We start from the raw sequence: 18,373 nt of genomic DNA, 5'->3' as shown, positions 1-18,373 counted from the left end.
GGTCTTCAGAACCCACGGGGTGCAAAGTCCAGCACAGAGCACTAGCAGTGAGCAAACCGTGTGCATCTACTCTTTTAGATGTCCCACCTCCAGGTCTAGGGTGCATTAAGCTTTCTTACGTTTTAGGGTTCAGCTCAAAGTAATTCGAGGAAGAAACCGTATCACAGAAATTTGCACTCCAAAAGACGTTGCCGTAAGGTAGAAATTTCTTTCAATCCGCTGCAGTGAAAGAGCCGAAAACCTGCACTTGTGTCTAGTCTGCTACGGACATGTAATGCAATGCCACGGGAACGAGCTTTTATCGTGGGCTACACTGCCACTGCATCAGTACCTTTCAAACATTTCCACGACCGCATTATACTAGATAGTGCTAAAACGGAGAAAGCGGCAGCCTCAGAAAAGTTTGAGCTAGAGCAGGGGAGCGGATGCTATCTGTGACATGCCCAAAGCCTTTAAGAAGGAGGTTTCCTGCGGAAAGTTGAAGCGGCGGCTAGGAGAAAGGGTCACTGCTCAGCCGCTCCCCAGGCCTGAACGTGGGGATCGGGTGAGCGAGTGAGCAGTGATCCCAGTGGGGGAATTGTCCCCGCACAAACAGACCCAAAGAGCCAATAAAGTTGAAGCGGCGGCTAGGAGAAAGGGTCACTGCTCAGCCGCTCCCCAGGCCTGAACGTGGGGATCGGGTGAGCGAGTGAGCAGTGATCCCAGTGGGGGAATTGTCCCCGCACAAACAGACCCAAAGAGCCAAACCCGCAATCTAAATAATGCCCACCTTATGGCAATTGTGGAAAAACATGTATTTGTAATGGTTCAAGCGCTTAAGTCGCTCAATTTCCCCTTGGAATGCGGAAATTCTTGCAGGCTCCACAGGGCCTGAGCAGAATCAACTAATGTTAAACACGATGGCAACACTTTTATTCAGCAGTTTTTCGAGCTTCTCATGATAAATTATGTTAGCATTTGCGTGGATTTATTAGCATAAATGCTGGGCTGATGACACAACACAAGCATGACGCTCGGGAAACCCCCCACACAAGGATTGATACCTGCAATGCGAACGAGGTCGCATCGTGTTGAGCTTTCCGGGCCCTGCTCAGTTTCAATTAGTACATAACAAAGGTGTAAAATTCTTTTAAAGAATAATTTGAGGTTCAAATTTCTGGTCGGCAAGTTACTTGCAGCTGCGGCGCTCCGAGTTCGTCAGTTTTTCAGGATTCTGTCGGCGTGAACGCGTCGGCCCTGAGCCCGCCAACCGCGTTAACACGTGCACAATCAGCAATAATGCTAAACGATCTAAATACGAAGCAGACGATGAAGTTCGAGCGTACCTGGATCACCACAGAAACAGGGTGCCTTAGGGGGGACTTGGAGGAATCCCTCGAGGCACGGCCCGTCTTTAGTTATTGCCGTCAATACCAGTTCGCCTGTGAGATCATTGAATGCCGCTGAAGCGGAAGCTAAAAATTGGGAAAAGAACCCACCGTAACGTCTTCCTGCCAAGAGTTCGGACACTGCGCAAGGCCGCATTGAAGACTGCAGGGAGTGACTCTGTTCACAACCATGGCAATTCCGCAGTCTGCTGGGCCTGCTTAATGTTGTACATTGGCCTTCTTAGACCTACGCGTTGGCTAGATTGGGCTTTTGGCGGCTTTGACGTTGTTACATGGCAGCTATGACTTGTGGAGTCTACATAAATGCTGTTCTCACATACGTTCCCTGCATCAAACCAATACTGCAGTTTCCACAAGGGATTATTCCCTTTTTTCGTGGCATTGTGTGGTTCATCTAGTGGCGAATTTGAATGCATGAGCCTCAGTAGCTCGCAGAGTTGAATGGTGAACGACAAACTGTTCAGCAATGCTTGCTGAATCCTGCCGGTCTTCAGAACCCACGGGGTGCAAAGTCCAGCACAGAGCACTAGCAGTGAGCAAACCGTGTGCATCTACTCTTTTAGATATCCCACCTCCAGGTCGAGGGTGCATTAAGCTTTCTTACGTTTAAGGGTTCAGCTCAAAGTAATTCGAGGAAGAAACCGTATCACAGAAAATTGCACACCAAAAGGCGTTAGAGCAGGGTGAAAAATTCTAACCTGTTGCAAGCGGAGAGTTAAGAAGTCAGAGGATGAGATTTGCTTTTGGAGAATGCATTCGGGTATGCTCTCCTACGGATAAGTAGCGCGCTGATGGGAGCGAGCTTGTATCTTGGGCTACGCTGCTACTGTGTCAGTGCTCTGGGTTAACGCATCAAGCATTTTCATGACCCCATTATACTAGGAATTGCTAAAACGGATAAGGCGGCAGCCTCAGTAAAGCTTGAGCGAGCAAGGGGGCGAGCGTCTTCATAGTGCGTCTGCGTTGCGTCCAGGATTCCTGCTGCCCCGCCGAGAGCTCCGGTTAGCGCTTTTGGGAAGCAGTGTTTCAAGATTCAAGTTACATTTTGGCAATGCTATGGGAAGCAGCCATTGTATAGGCAGCGGCGTTTTCGTCGGTATGAGCGGTCATATGAGCCTGATGATGACACCACCGATCACTGTAGTGACGACTGCCTTCAAGATGCGAACAGCAACAAAGTTGAGCATTCGTAGTAGGCATTACAAATAAAGGTTGCATTTCAAGCCTTTTCTATGAAACTCACACTGTTTTTCCCAGATTTACCGGCCGTGGAGTTTGCCTTTAACTTTCTGTGGGAAACTCCGTAGTCCTTGAGCTTCCATGGCCGCCGTGCTCCTTCCTTGTCTGCTTCTCACGAGTTGTGCAAAGCCGAGCGTCTTCCGTCTGTGTAATTTCCGCGTACATCTCTCAGCTCCCTTTTCTCCCCATTTAGACCCGTAGCCTACCTTAGAATGATGCGCCTTATGCTGAGTCCCCAGGGTTTCTCTAAATTTGCGTTCTCTTGTGATCTTCTTCATTAATTTCGCATCAATTCCTTTCCATATAAATATCACTCGAAGGTATCTTTGGATGAAATAATAATTAAGTGAACGTATATTACCAGCATTACAGTTCGTCTTAAGCCTGCTAAAGCGTTACACGATTACTGCGTATTGTGGCATTATATAGGTTATTAATGATGCTACTACTGTGTTTCTTTGTGTGCGGCTCGTACAGATTTCCAGCAGATTGCTAAGTGTGCTTCCAGGCAGCCGTTGAAAAGGAGCTGAGCCTTTTCACTAGCGTGCAGTTGACGGAGTAAACTTACTACGTGCGTTCTTCAATGGCTGGATATGCTCAGTAAGAGCGTATGGCTAGATATCCGTGTGGAACAGCAACCACGGAGTTTGTTAAGGAGCTCAGTGAAGTATCATAATTGAGACTATTCAGTGACGTAAAGCAAAGGACTTTTTTCTTATGGCCTGATAATAGCGTGCACAAGCGAATTCATGCGTCAATCCATGCAAGCCAGGAAAACGTAGTACAACTTACCCATATATTCATTGTCATTAATGTCACTCCGTTGCTCACTTCACAGTGTCACCAAGATATTTGAAGAAATTCACTGAAACTGTGCTTCCGGGGTGAGGGCGCTTGGTGGCTTATAGATAGATGCTCTTGTGCCTTTCCGTAATACTGGGGATCCCCTGCTAATTTTTCCAGGAGCTGAAAACGCCATGGATTGAAAAACTATCCAGCGAGCAAAGCCACGCTTGAGGTGCTCCTATGAATCGCAGAAGCCTTTGTAGCGTTGATAAAAGATCTCCACCAGAAGCCAGAAACATTCACAAAAATATATGGTTGAGGATGCCTTTCTCGAGAAAACTGGTTTTTCTAAAGGTGAAAGGCCTTCGAAAGTTGCGCAGACTCTCGTTAATCTCGTTACACCAAGCGTGCTCATAAGAGAGCAGCTGGTGTGAGAACAGTCGCTCTACCGGGCTCGGCTTGCCACAGCAAAGTCCAGCATCAGCAGACGATGGTAAGCAATGGACTTTCAGGGAAAAGGCAAGACGTAGGGACTGAGGCTGTCGTTTACTCCTGACTCAGGCGGAGCTTACACGGACTTAGCTAAAAAGTCCTATAACATGGATCGCAAGCCTCGGACTACTTGTGCATGATCAACTGTGATCTGAGATGCTACTCCAGTGTGTTCTCCAGCGACAAATGTGCATTTAGGCAGCTGTAATGAGAAGCCCATTGCACGCAAGGTCTAGTTCGTGCATGGTGACAAAGGTACATGCTGGTGAAGAGCTGTAACAAAAAAGCGCTGCATGCTTATACAAGTTGCTCTTCTGTACTTTACAGCTATTTTAAGCGCCAAAGGACCAGCCAAAATTGCTGTAGAGCCGATCTAGTCCCTCAGAAGCTTTACTGTTGCCAGAGCCATTATCTCTATTCCCAAATTAGCTGCAGGCAGCAGCCAAATCTTGGAGCAAGATGACACTGTTCAGGGAGCTAATTAAAGTCTAAAGCTAGCTAGCTAAGGGGAGCGCGCTTTGTGTGACACAGTGGGCTCACGAGTACGCAAGTGAAAAGGAATACTATTATTGCTATCACAAAAAGCTCAGTTGGCAACTGTGTAATAGTTACCTTTTGTAGGTAAGGATGGCTGGGAAAATGCCAACCGGCACCATAGATTGGTGGATATTCATTGAATGCAACTGACATGAGTAATACAACGGATAGACAGCAGGACGGTATAAATGGCTCCTTTGTAGGCCCAACACACGTCGAGGGTAATAAAAATGGCAGATAGGGAATGTTCATGCGGTTTGGAAGCATTTGATTGTTTTTATGGGTCTGGGGAGTATCTGGCACAGAACAGCCGCAAGAGTTCCATTCGAGTCGGCGTTTCAACAGGGGTCACCGCTAATGGTGAAAGACTCAAAAACGAAAAAATTCCAAGTGTGATTTATTAGCATGCTTAGTATTTAAATGCAGAGTCACCTGGAACAAGTTCGAAGGAGGAGAGGCATATTCCCCCAGACCGATTGGTAAATGTCTTGTCCACGTTAGCCACCGTCGCCTTGCCATTCGCACTCGAGGATGATTCTCCAGACTTCAAAAGAGATATACTGTACTCAGTTCTATTTGACGAATTTGAAATGATAATTGGTCAGAGAATGAGTGGTGTCTTGCTTGCTAGCTCCTAGGGAGCGGCAGCACACTGCAAAGCGCCATGAAGCAAAAGATCTCCGAGTTTCTGAAATCCGCTTCGTTGTTCTCCACGCGAACAAGAAAATGCTAAAATGGGGGAGAACTGTGCTGCCTATACTTATAGCATGAGGTGCTGCTGACCAATTGCATGCACTAAGCGGCAGGCGGAATCCAGAGTGACGGCGTCATGCCCATGCGTGTTCAGTTGAAGGCGTTCGAAGCAGTTATGGGGGGTCTCTTAAATAGAATACTGTGATAAGGCCTCTTACGAGCCATGCTTCAGCTTGGAAGGCTCGAGTAATGGCGTAGTACTGCTTGCATCTGGCACATAAACCTTGTATATTTTTCCTCCAGATCACTAATGAGCCTAGGTCTAGAATTTGTTTATGGGGCCCAAGTGAGCATGAGGAAATTGCTTGAGGGGTTCGTTGGGAGTATTCACAATGAGATAGAAGTGGCACAGCGGGCCTGTGAGTGGGCACATTTTTCCGTTACGAAAAGCGAGCTTTTCTAGTGAAAGCGTATTTTGTATTCGAACACACTTGAGAGCATTTACAAATTTTTTGTTAGTACTAGTCTTTATTCTTGCACAAGGTACTGAATGCACAATAAATACGTCGGCTGTTGACTGTAATCGAAGGACCCGCCGGGGCAACAAGACAATTAGCCATGGTTGCGTATATTCATTACTTACATGAACCAAGGCCTTCACACTGCCACTGTCACTTCAGACAGCAAAATATGCGCCAGTCGCTCTGCTAAACTGTCATATAGGAAGCAACGAATATATTCAGTACTAAGATAATGGTGGTTGACGCGCACATGTAGACGGCCCCCAAGCATGAAGTCTGTCATTAAGTGTATTGACTAGTTCGAATCACCGAAAAGCGGTCAAAGCTGCACTGTTCGTTACCCCCATCGCCTCTTGTCCAGACAAAAGGAATCAATTGGAATAAAAAATGATAATTTAAAGAGCAAATATGCCGCTTAAATACTACATCCAGAATACTGCAGCTGCAAACAACACTGTTACAAGGCCCGCAGCACAAGATGTCCGGAACAACAGATCAATGCATTAAGCTACCCCACAGGTAGAAACGGAGGTACTACTTCAAATATTTTTGCTACAGAATAAACTGAAATGAGCGAACTAGAATATTTCTAAATATCTTTCATATGGGGCGCCATAAAAAAAAACTGAAACACTAATGGCAGCGGCGGGACCCAGTGACCAGGTTTGTTGCAGCGGCGCCCAGAGTAAAATGTGCATTATCGTGCAACATACCGGGCCATAAACACACTTCAATATAAGATTTGGTATTTATATCCAGTAACTTTGTCGTGTATAACAACTTACCCGGAACCTAACCACCGTAATCCCTGTTCGTCGGTGGTGCCTCCTGTATGCACCGGCAACTGCTGCCTGGCTTTTCTGGCCCCTTACTACTTCAATTCGTGCTTATTTTCAGCAGCTCAAGCTCTTAGCGGTGTGAATATGAAGAAGTATTTTGGAGGGGGGGTCCTGCTGCTGCTGGCAGCTGCAGTGCAGCAACTGCTGCTGTTGCCAGCGCGTGCAGCAGAGGGGTCCGCTGTATTGGGGGCCCCCGCCAAGTCCTCTCCCGAAGCCATTACTTCGCGAGCTCCACAGCATGAAACTCCTGGTGGTTTTTCCGATCTATCTGTGACGATCGAAGACGGTGAGACAGAGCCTCCTAGAAGGCGTATCGGTACTGGGGCCCCGGGGCCCTTTAAGGGCTCGAGTTTTAGACCTCCCGCTCCAGCCCAAGTGCTTCCAGGTCCCCAAATAGGTGCAGCGCCTTTGGCGGTGCCCACTGGACGGGGCCCGTCGACGGCGCTTCAGTGGATCTGCGTAATCTTCTGTAGCTGCTTGACGCCATGACACGGGGCTGTGCGTTTGCGGTTTGCTGCCTCCACATGTGCTGACTCTTCCCACTGAAGCCCAAAAGCCTCACCTAAAAGCTTCATCTCGTTTGTGGGCGCCGCGTCTCGCTGCAGATGACGACTCGGAATTCGAAGAAGCCCCTGAAGAGCTGCCGATCCCCAGCGCTTTTGGCCGCCGCCCTGCAGCAGCGCCCGCAGTGACTGTGCCGGCAAGGCCGTCGAGTAAGCAGAAGCAGCAGCAGCAGTAGCGGCAGCAGCAGCAGCAGCAGAGACGGCGACAGCAAAGAACGTTATTGGAGGGGCCACCCGATACAGATTTGTCTACCCTTGCTTGTCCTTTGTCTTGTCATTTGTATGGGCCTTTCATTGTCTTTCTCTTTGACGTACTCCTCCTACACTTTTGTGTGTCTCTCGCTGCGCCTCTTTGTCCTGCTTGTGATCCTCGCGCTGACACCTTACAGCTGCTGCTGCTGATGGCTTGCCTGTGTTCTCAATTGGTACAGCGGAAGCAGCTTTGGGAGGAGCAGCAAACTCCGCAGCAGGAGCGACTGCCACTGCAGGCGCAGCAGCAGCAGAGGCCGCCGCAGCTGCAGCAGCAGCAGCAGCAGCATCAAAGGCCCCTAGAGACGCCTGGACCTTCATGCTGTACATATGGCGCATCTTGACGAGATATTATTTAATTGACATTTTCGCTGCTGTCTTGCTTGTCATTGTTATATGGACGGCCGTTAAGGGGAAGGCAGCGAACACAAGAGTTGCTATAAAGTGGTAAGCAGGGCAAATGTGCTTTTTGTCTCAACATTTTTGTTTCTTTTCTTCAGATCTGTAACTTTCTCTTTTTCCTTCTCTTTGCTTGCTTGAATGGGCTGGCTGCATGCGTCTTTCTTTCTTCACTTGTCTTTCTCATGCCTCTGTCAACTTCCATTTCAGCACCTCTCTTTCTTCTTTTGTGGATTACCTGTCTGCTTTCTTTGCGCGCCGTTTGCAGCATATTTATCGTTTGCGTCATTTTTTCACTCACTTCAGGATTTATCTCCTCGTCTTCCTTTGTCTTTGCTGCCTCATTGTTGTTTCTTGAGTACAATAATATTTACCGTTTGCATTGTTTGCAATATCCCTTTGCCTTTTTATCTCTGATTTTCTCTTTCTTTTTAATCGTTCCATCATAGAAGCTGCGATGAGCTATTGCGCACCAGAAGGTGCGCATCAGCTCATCGCAACTTCTGCTGACACGGTGGCTGCTGCCACTGCTGCGGCTGCTGTTGCTTCTGCTGCTGCTTCCGCTACTTCTGCCGCTCCCACTGCTGGTGCTACTGCGCTTGCGGCTGCTCCCGGCGCATTCACTGCTGCTGCAGCTGCTGCCGTTGACGTTGCCACAACTACTGCTGCTGCTCCTGCGGTTGCTTCCGGTGCAGCCGCTGCTGTTATTGCCATTATTTCTGCTTCCGCCACTGCGGGTGCTGTTACTTAATTCTTCTGACTCTTATTAGGCTGCTGGTGTAAGAACTGACGCGGCTGCTGCTGTTGCTGCGGCTACAGGATGCAGGAGGTTCGGGAGGTGTTGAGCATCCAGTTTGCTGACGTCTCTAAAGAGACTAAAGGGTCATTTGCTGCTCGTTCTTACGATTGCTTTGAGCTCTTTTGCTCCGGCAGGCGCAACTGTCTATTCATGGAGGTTACACTCAATGTGCGTTGCTGCTGCTGCCCCTGCTTTTGCTACTGTTGCCGCAGTTTCATTGCGGGATCGACCTGTGCAGCGCGTGCAGCACTTGCTGCTGCGGAGAGATTGCTCCCTCTGTGGCGCTCTTGCTGCTGCTTTGGCGTGTACCTTTTGCCCCCTTTTTGAGCGAAAGCTTCATTTAAACTGATGGGTCTGGCACGGTATTTATGTCTTACATGGCGCCCCAATCGTTGTTGCTGTTGCTGTTGCTGCTGCAGTGTGTGCCGCGCCAGGATTTGTGGCGGGGTTGGCTGCTTAATGGACTTGTGGGCCGGGAAAACGACGAGATCACGCTGGAATTTTTACTGCCGAATGGAGGGGAGGGAATGATTGTTGGCTTTTGCAAAAAGGAAGACCAAAGGAGCTTCCTCGAGACACACTGGGACGTTGTCAGTTGCTCTTTTGCTGTTGCTGCTGCGGGCTGTGGCTGCACTGCTAGTGCTATTGCTGCTCTCATGCGCGTCCTGTGCTGCAGCACCTGTTGCGTGCCCTCAGCAGCAGCTACCGCAGTTCGGCACAAGTTACTGGTGCTGCAGTGGCAAAGTCTCTATGCAGCGCAGCTGCTGTGCTCGCTGATTCTCTCGATTGCATTTTTGAATTTTTGCGCTGCCTGGGGCTGCTGCTAATGCAGACGGAGTTTTGCAAGGTTCGCTTGGCAAGCCACATGAGCGCTCTAGTCCCCGAGGGTTTTTCACTTGTGTCGGACACATTGGAGGCAGCGGAGAAGCTTTTCGATTTTTCAGGAGCATCGAAACTGATGCAGCAACTGGGCCCCCGCCTCAAGTGTCTGTATACTTCAGATCTATGTACCAACACCAACCCTGCGCTCACCGCCACAATCGCCGCCATCTGCGGAACTGCTGCTGCTGCAGCAAAGAAGCCGTGAGCAGCTTTACAAGAGTAACAACCTCTTATGCTGCAGTTGATGTCGATTTCAGGCTGTGGATTCGTGTTTGCCTTTTAAAATGCATTTGAAGGAGGCAGCAACTATAGTTTCATGCAGACTGGCGGCGCCTCTGCTGCTACTGATGCGCTAATGGCAGGAAGCGTGTTCTTCGAATGAGCTACTACTTACAAGACGGCGACTCAGAGTTCGATCAAAGGTATGCATATTATTGCAGCAACAGCGGCAGCAACGGCAGTAGCGATGGCAGCGCGCTAAGTGATGCTTCAGCGTTTTTCACAGAGGTAGCAGCTGCAGCCACTGCATAAGACCAACAATAGTGGCAACGAGAACATATATTCTGCACTTTTTGGGCTTTTTTTCAGTTTGGCACTGCATCAATTCCTCCATTAACCTGCTTCCACTTCAACAGTAGCATCACTTGCTTTGTAATTTTGCATTTACTATCTACATAGTTTACCTGTTTGTGTGTATTCAGATTACCCGTGGTGTTAGCCTGCAAGCTGGTGGACATGCTGGCCACGATTCGCCTGAGTGACGCGGTAAGCTGGGCTGCGATGGGGTATGTATACACCGCGACCCCATACACCGCGACCCCATTGAAATTCTGTTCTTGATTGACCTCCCTGGCCTGTTGAGGAAATATTCTGCCAGTTTGTGCATCAGCCCTTGCAGCATCTACAGCATCAGCAGCTGCTGCAGCAGCGGCAGGAGTTTGTGGACTGTGTGTTTGGGACGGCCACAGAACCGCGAGGCGGTCCGGCGCATGCGTCTTTCCTATGAGAAGGAGCAACACAAGAATCGCAGAAAGGAGCAGGAAGAGGTAATTGGCAGAAGACACAAATAATCTTTAATCTATACTCGGAGGATGGAGTGAAGAACATATAGAGAGGCAGTGATGCAGCACAGCAGACAGCAGACACTTAGAGAAACAGAGGAGAGCATATGAAATCAGATGGACTAAGACAGACAGAGGAACACTGACGCACACCGAAAAGAAGATAAGAGAAGCAAACTGCGTAAAAGGCATGCAGAGGAAGATGTAAACAAAGTGACAGACAGAATAGGAGACAGGCAAGCAGTGATGAATGAAGACATAGGCAAACAAAGATGACCACCGAAACGGGCTCCTTAGGGGTGTCTTGAAGCTCTCCTGTGGGCCCTCATGATGCTTAAGAGAGCTTGCTCGTATTTTACTTGCTCCTCATGCTGACCGTGATGAATATTTGCTTCATGCATGCAAGTGTGCAAAAATTGATGAATGCATGCAGGAAGCAGAGAGACGGCGGCAAGATAAAAAGAAAGAACAGCAAAAAGCACTGGAGCGGCTTCCCCCCGAAGAAAGAAAGAAGGCTGAAGAGGCCCAAGAGGCGCGCGAGAGGAAGAAGAGCCAAAGGCAAGGAGTGAAAGTGAGACAACAGTTTCACGAAGAAACGGCTAATCAGGCGAACGCATGCAAAGAGTATAGGCCTTAACATGCACATGTCCTGCAGTTTGGTCGGCTTAGAACAACTGCACATGACGTGGCGAAAATAAGCGTCGGCATATTACGCGCGTCTTGCAGGGATATACGTCAACGTACAGTACATTCTTATTTATGGGCTCGGTCTATCCGTGTATGTAGCTCTGTAGATCCCACACTGATGTGTAATCATCCGTTTTTCTTACCTTGGAGCATGATTGCCTTATTCTCGTTTTTTTGGTCTGCGGCCAGATGATTCGTATGTGAAAGGAACAGCGTGGAGGTGCAGGGAGCAGAGGACCTCAGGGGAGGCTTAGGGTGTATGTGGATCTCTTCACCCAAACAATAAAATATAAGGGTACAAGAGAAGAACAAAGAAAGGATGAAACACACAGAGCATTAAAAATCCAAGAAAACAAGTCAGGCAAACTGGAAGAAGCAGAAGGAAAAGATTTGCGCTGCAGCTCTTTATTCTTCCACCTTCGTTTTTTAGTGCTGCGCGCATGCAGAGAGGCGCTGCATGCACAATGCAAGAGCTGTTAGGGATATCCTGCTCCTCTGCTCAGTACCAGGTGCTCCGTCGCCTTTTAGGAGCTAGAGGGCTGTAGAAGGGCCCCTGAGGGCCTTGGGGCTTTCTGTGCAGCTGCATTCGAGGGTCACCTGTCAGAGTACTGGAGGCGCCCTCCGCTCTCCTGTCTTTAATGTGCACTAACAACAGTTCCTATTTGTTTATTGTCTCTTATGTTTCGCGCTCGTTAGTCGCAACAACATTTTTATACTGTAATACTCATATGTGTGCTGCTTTGCACAAACCTTGCTGCACTAGTGGCTGCTTTGAAAGCTCGAGGTGAACGGATACTAGGTCAGGGAGCAGAACTGGGCAAATCGAATATTATGCAGCAGGTCAGAAAGCTGGCAGAACTGTAGCAGCAGTAGAAAATGGACCGTATTGGCTTATACAAGCCAAAGGGCGTCACTTGCTGCTGCTACCGCCGGCTCAGAGTGACTACATTACGCACTCTCTCCAGACTCACATCAATACACCCCGTCTAGGGCGCTTGAGAGCCGTAAGCGGTCTCATAAGGTCCCAATATTAGATTTTGGGGGAACACGGTTGCCCCTTAGAGGTTGGTTCTTTCTTGTTTGTGGGCCCGAAGAGGCTATTATATATATAGAAGCCTTCTTGGCTCCTTTGGGAGTGCAGTGAGGGGCCGTCCCTGAGCTACCGAGCAATAATAGGTGGCGAGGCATTTAGCCTTCAGTCGTGCTCTGTGGTGCTTACTTTTGGTTGTTCAAGAACAGTCTCTCTATGCGGGCAAATGTCTGCAGAAAGAAGAAATATATGAGAGCGTATGAGAGAAGGAGAAATGAAGGGAAGAAATAAAGAAATAACAACGACACGAGCAGCAAAAGCAACGGCAGTAGCGGCGGCAGGTGCAGCCGCAGTTTCGCCAGTGAAGCCACACGCAAAAGCAGCAGGACAAGCAACAGCAGCCACTTCTGCTGGATCAATTGTAAAAGCAGCACACCGCGTAACGGTAGAATCGTGATCGTCAACAGCAGGAGAAAGACTAGCAGCATGTTTCTCTCACCTGTGCCGTTTGGTTTTGTATTTTCTCCTTAATGAGAAAAAGAATAGAAGCGGCCAAAATCGTCTTCAAAAGCTGCAACCCGAGCCCTCTGTAAAGCCCCCCAAAGCCTTCTTGCATTAAAGCGGATACCAATACAGCCACGACTCCACCCTCAGCCTCCTGTACCACCAAAGCAGCAGCAGCAACAATAAAACCGGTGTTACCAATGAATAGGGCAGCAACAGAAATGGCAGCACCTACAATGGCAGAAGCAGCAGCGAGACACAATTCACTACCCCGGGTTGGAAGGTCAGCCAATAGCAGCAGCTGCGCATGTAAGCCATCATGGGAAGTCCTTCAGAGAAGTAACCTGTGGTTTCCTGGGTCATTTGTGTCAGCTTACCTCGTCTAGAAGGTGGGGTATGTCTCTTGCCTTTGGATTTCTTCGATAAGCGGAATGGGGCGGGGACCCTTCTTCTGAGCTGCCGCAAATGCAGAGGCCCCCGGCCTGGCATGTAGGTATGTGCAAACAACAGCAACAATAATAGATAATGAAAAGGGCACACATATACTGCCCGATAAATAGCAATAAGCAGCGTTTTTCGGAAGCAGTGATTCACACGTTTGCATTGGGCATTCATACTAGTGCATTCGTGTATAGATATAGGTATCACCCTTACTTAGTAGCATACAAATTGTATTTTCTACAATATTTCAAGGTAGACGGCGATGAATGAGGAGGCAATGCAAAGCGCAAACTCTCACCTCACTGCACTCCGAGAGACAGAAAGACGCTGGTTTTCGCATAGTCTGTGGAAAACAAACGAACCAAAATGGTGGCAGTACGAGCTCGTGAAGAGACCGGCCATGACAGATGGGGACACAAACACACGCAGACGGGTTTAGAAAAGTGAACGAATGGTCACAAAGAAGCAGACGAGGGAAAAGGAATGCACAAACACACTCAAAAATGAACAAGACACAAAGAACAACATGCTCGCAAGTGCTAAAGAGAAAAGGCAAACATACGCAGAACCACTGTCACGAATGCCGAGTCAAATTCATGAAAAATACACACAAACATGAAGCAGAGAGAGGCTGCCAAGGGGTGCACTCTTGTTGTACTCGGATGAACTATTTCTGCATGCACTCAGAGTGAAGGCTAGCATATTAAAACTGGTTTCTAACAGCATGTTTTGAACTTCCGCTCCTCAGGCAAGGCCCAAAACGTAACCTATAAACCCTGAACCCTAGTACGCACATCGTCGCAGAGGCACGCAGAGGCAGGAACAGAAGCAATCAGTTGTGCTTCAATCTCCTTGTCCAGTGCGGACTGCACAGACACTGCCCGTGGCACTGTGGTATGCTGTTGCTGCTGCAGTTGCAGGTGCTGCTCTATAGAGCCTTTTCTTTGTATCTCGTTGATGCTTGAGGGGCTTTCTTGCCGAGGATCAAGTGGAAGGTCCCCCTTGCGGCTTGGGGCAGCAGGAACATCTGTGTCTCCAGAAACCAATGCACGCCTGGAAACAGCAGCACGATTTGCAGTGGCAGAATTTGTAGAAGCAACAGCACGACTAGCAACAAGACTAGGGACACATGTAGTTAGTGAGGAAATTAGCTCAACACGAAAAGAACAAACTACAGAGATGCGCTAAGTCACTGTATAATTCCACATGCAGTAGCTTCAGCCACAGCAGTGTGGCGACAATAACACCAGCAGCAGCAACAAAAGCAGCACCAACAAAAATGAAAAAGCACTTGTGTGTTTCTCTCGTACTGCTGTTGCTGCGAGTCGTTGAAGTCGTCATGGAGGCTAGCAGAACGTTCCAGCAGGCGGGCTTGAAGTAGCACCTGAAGATAAACTTTAAAACTACTCACATCCTGGACTTTTGAGGAAACGAAAACACAGGCTATATCATAAGTTAAGTAATATGGATGCGAGAAGCAGAGACGCTGGAAAAAGCCTCAGCAAGAGCCCCAGCAGAAATATCCTCAAGTGACGTAAACACAAAGGAAGCACCCGTGCACCCAAGTGCCTTCAATGCTCATCACTTAACGTATAGTTTTCGCCACAAACATGCAGTATTCAAAGAAACTCAGTTGGAATTTCCAGATTTGCAGGCGCTGCTCCTCATCAAGGTTTTGGGCGTTAAGCTTTCTATTTAAACGTTCAGGGGTTTTCGTTTAGAAATTGGCCTTCGCAACAGTGTTCGCGGTTTCAGAAGTGCGCAGTTTAGGGTTAAAACTTAGTACTTTGGCTCGGATGTACGGGTACGTGGCGATCGTTGCAAATGCTTTAGAAACAGCACCCAAGAGAAAGCTCTGGACGCCAGTCAGAGGTGGTAGCGTTTGCTGCGCAGGATTTCACAAGGAAGCAAAAAGCAGAATTGTTCACCCTAAACCCTCCATTGCAATCCACCGTTTCCGGTGTTTGTGTTGCTGCATGGGCAGCAGCACTAGCGTCCGCTCCAGTAAGAGAAGCAACAACAATGGCATGAATAGCATCAGCAACGACATAACTGGCAGAACCATAAATGGGAATGGCAAAAGAGCAAATATGAGCAGCAGTAGCAGCAGCAGCAACAAAGTGGCCAATTCACGTGCGTTCACGCATCTTCAGCAGGCATTGTGCCTCTTCCCCTAATGCTTTGGTACGCATTCGCTGCACGACAGTAAGTAGCCGTTTGCAATTAGAGTCCGCCAAATTCAGAGCCTGGCGACCAGCATTGAGGATTTAGGACCGATAACGTATGACGCTTTTAGCGTGTGTGTCTTATGGCGTAGAGTTCATGCGTACCCCTATCCGTTCAACTGGAATATCTTCATCTGTAATTGGATCCATGACACTCCTTGCTCGCAGGAGATTGACCATTTGGAGCCAGAGCCTGCAGCGCAGCAGCAGCAGCAACACAAAAAAGAGCAACCGCAGCAGCAACACAGGCAGCAACAGCCTTTGCAACGAAAACAGCAGCACTAGACCCTACAGTGCACCCTTTTCCAAATTCCAGGCCTTGTACTGCTAGAGGGTGCGCATTTCTTTGGAGCTGACGCTAGAAATTCTGTTCCTGTTGCCAGATGAAGGTGTTGCTGCTATCGTTGATGCTTCTTGTGGTGGTGTTGTCATTGCCGTTGCTGCTCTCTGTGCCTACTTGAGGCTGTCGAAGGTAGCATTTGTGATCGCAGGATTCAAACACAGGCAGAGAGATGCCCCGAAGCCTCGGTAGAAACCAAAAGGCCCTGCGGCAACACCGCAACAGCGCCACCAACAATGGAAAAGGTAACAGCCACAGCATAAGGCTATTTGGAGCAAAAGCCGCTATAAGGGCGGAAGGAACAGATGGAAATGCAGAATCTGCAGTATCAAAGCAGCGTTAACGGTGCTTGCATCAGTACAATTGTTCTGAATAAAGGCAGGCCGCTGCATCATGAGTTAGAAGCAGCACTACCAACACTACTTTCACCATGATCTCCAGCAACCGAAACAGCAAAATCTTTCTCAGCGTATCCTGCACCAGGAGCATCTATGCAGCAGCAACAGCATTTATGTTGCAGCCGAACCTTCCGTTTTCAGAATTCGCATGAAGATAGTGCGCAGTGGCTGCCGACAAAGTTGGGCATGTGTGCTGCTGACATCCAGAGGAGCCGTCAGCAGCTGGGTCCCCAAAGCAGCAAAGACAGCCAGCAACAAAGTACCTCCCCTGATGCGGAGACCCCCAGCCTTCGCCGCACGGCTCTTCAAGGCTTGGTACCTGACATTCACATGAATGTGAAGCAGATACGTAAATATAAATATATGAGCATTCACAACACAAATAGTTACACTTTTGTATACTTAAGTCTTGCTAAAGAGCATCACATTTGTTATTATTGAAAAAGTGATGGCACGGTTATGCAATTTTGCGTATTCTGTCGGATGCATGCACACCAGTAGATACCGATACATACATACAGAACGAAGCATACAGAGGCTACGGCACAGGCAGCTTAGTATGTAGAGCTCCACGCACACAGGCTGCGTGGAAATAAACATGAGAAGAGCCGAATAAAACTAAGTGTGTCAATGTCAGCACGTATTTATACTGCCAAAAAGATGCACGCACCTTTCTTACTTCGCAGCCACAATAAGTATGTTCATCCACTCAAATATTTATGCATACATGCGTTCACATGCTCTCTGAATTGTGTGCATCTGCCTGGTATCCACTATAGGCACAAGGAGTTCATACCAGACGGTATACCCACACGTACATGGATGTTCAAATTTGAATGAAAGCTGCTACCAGAGGCAAGCTGGGCTTGAACATCTCTACAGAATGAGAGAATCGTTCTTCTACGATCAATATATAGGCCTCCACACCTACAGTACATGCCGTGCCTTCTTTTGGTATCCAAGCTCACAAATATTTTTCAGTTAAGCCACAATTTTCATCGTGGTAGGGAGTAAATTACAGCCCATATGCATCAAACCCTATGCTTTAAGGTTTTGGCTTCAGCTTACAAATAGAAATAGACAAAGTTTCTAATTATTTGCTCGGCCAGCTTAATGCCCAGACCACTGTATAGGCGGCTTATCCGGTTAATAAGTTGTCCCGCTTTGTCTTTGGAGGTGCTGCCGCTGTTGCTACTGTTGCTGCTGTTGCTGCTTTTGTTGCTGTAGGTAGAAGCGTAAGTGGTAGGGGTGGCTGTTGCTGCATCCTCCTGCTGCAACAACTCCTGCAAGACGTCAATGAGGGCCTGCAATGCGCTGCGGTGCTGGTGCTGCTGCTGCTGTAGCAGCTTGGCTGGCTGCTTAGTTGCTGCTGCCTGGTGATGTACTAGCAGCGTATCTAACGGGAAAACAATAAGGGTGGATGCGCACGCAGCCACGGCCCCGCTGGTTGCAGCCACCAGAGATTTACTCATGATGGCATACGATGGGCAACCTTTGCTGGCTTTCCCCCTGTTTTTGCTGCCTCTGCTGCAGCTGCCGCTACTGCAGCGGCCGTTACTAATGTTTGTGTTTCTGTATTATTTCAATTGCAACATGAACCGCTGCGCATGGGCAGCTGCTGCTGCTGCTGCTGCTGCTGTTGCCTTCGCTGCCGCTGTTGCTCCTATCGCAGCTGTTGCTGCCGTTGCACTGAGTTTTATTTATACTGCGAATGCTGATGCTGCTTCCTTTGCAGCTTTTGCTGCTGTTACGGATTATGTTAGCTAAGCAGCCACCGCCAGTGCCGTTGCTGTATGCATGCCCTGTACTTCTGCTGTCGCTGCCGCTGTTGGTTTTCTGCATGCAGCAAGAATTACGCAGTACCCTGCAGCCCATATCCACAGGAACACAAAGAGCACCGGAGAGAGCAAAAAAATAGAAGACCAGTGCCAGGGAGCAGTTGTGCTGGAGGCTCATGAATAAATGAGTGTGTATTGCTACAATGTGTTTCTTCACTTTCTCGAAAGCATTCTGAAGGTAACTGGCACTTTTTTCCTTTTTGTCCATTCACTGTCTTGGAGCAACGTCTTCGGCTTTGCAGTTTGTGTGATTGGCGAAGCGCGGTCTGCGTGCATTGTAAGCTCACTTGCTCTGTTTGCACAAGAAACCTGCTTCATCTGCGGAAATGGCACGCCTGTAGCTGCGAGCAGCAGCTTTTCACACCTCCATGTTCGCGTGCTGGTGCGCATATGGTCACGTCCTGGTAATTTTATGAGTATGTATAGAGGGGTAAGTGTTTTAATAAGCAGAAGGGAAAATCC

At 48.5% G+C, this 18,373-nt stretch overlaps 2 protein-coding genes across 2 annotated transcripts; one reads left to right on the top strand and one right to left on the bottom strand.

Annotated features, from left to right (window-relative positions):
- Positions 1-6,579: 6,579 nt before the first annotated feature.
- Positions 6,580-11,085, top strand: ENH_00060540 (hypothetical protein, conserved; the record flags this gene model as incomplete). Its single annotated transcript, XM_013577105.1, has 10 exons — positions 6,580-6,781; positions 7,101-7,208; positions 7,448-7,754; positions 8,526-8,673; positions 8,925-9,095; positions 9,338-9,588; positions 9,750-9,809; positions 10,089-10,152; positions 10,356-10,433; positions 10,882-11,085. The coding sequence occupies 10 exons, from the start codon at positions 6,580-6,582 to the stop codon at positions 11,083-11,085; spliced, it is 1,593 nt and encodes a 530-aa protein (XP_013432559.1).
- Positions 11,086-12,350: 1,265 nt separating this feature from the next.
- ENH_00060530 (methionyl-tRNA formyltransferase, putative) lies at positions 12,351-17,545 on the bottom strand (the record flags this gene model as incomplete). Its single annotated transcript, XM_013577104.1, has 10 exons — positions 12,351-12,395; positions 12,665-12,823; positions 13,047-13,151; positions 13,409-13,453; positions 13,905-14,163; positions 14,421-14,494; positions 15,441-15,528; positions 15,793-15,880; positions 16,202-16,392; positions 17,142-17,545. 10 exons carry the CDS (start codon positions 17,543-17,545, stop codon positions 12,351-12,353), a joined length of 1,458 nt encoding a protein of 485 aa, XP_013432558.1.
- Positions 17,546-18,373: the final 828 nt, after the last annotated feature.

This window comes from Eimeria necatrix, genomic scaffold (assembly GCF_000499385.1).
Source record: "Eimeria necatrix Houghton genomic scaffold, Enh_scaff51, whole genome shotgun sequence".
Lineage (NCBI taxonomy): Eukaryota > Apicomplexa > Conoidasida > Eucoccidiorida > Eimeriidae > Eimeria > Eimeria necatrix.
This window is presented reverse-complemented; position numbering and strand designations above follow the sequence as displayed.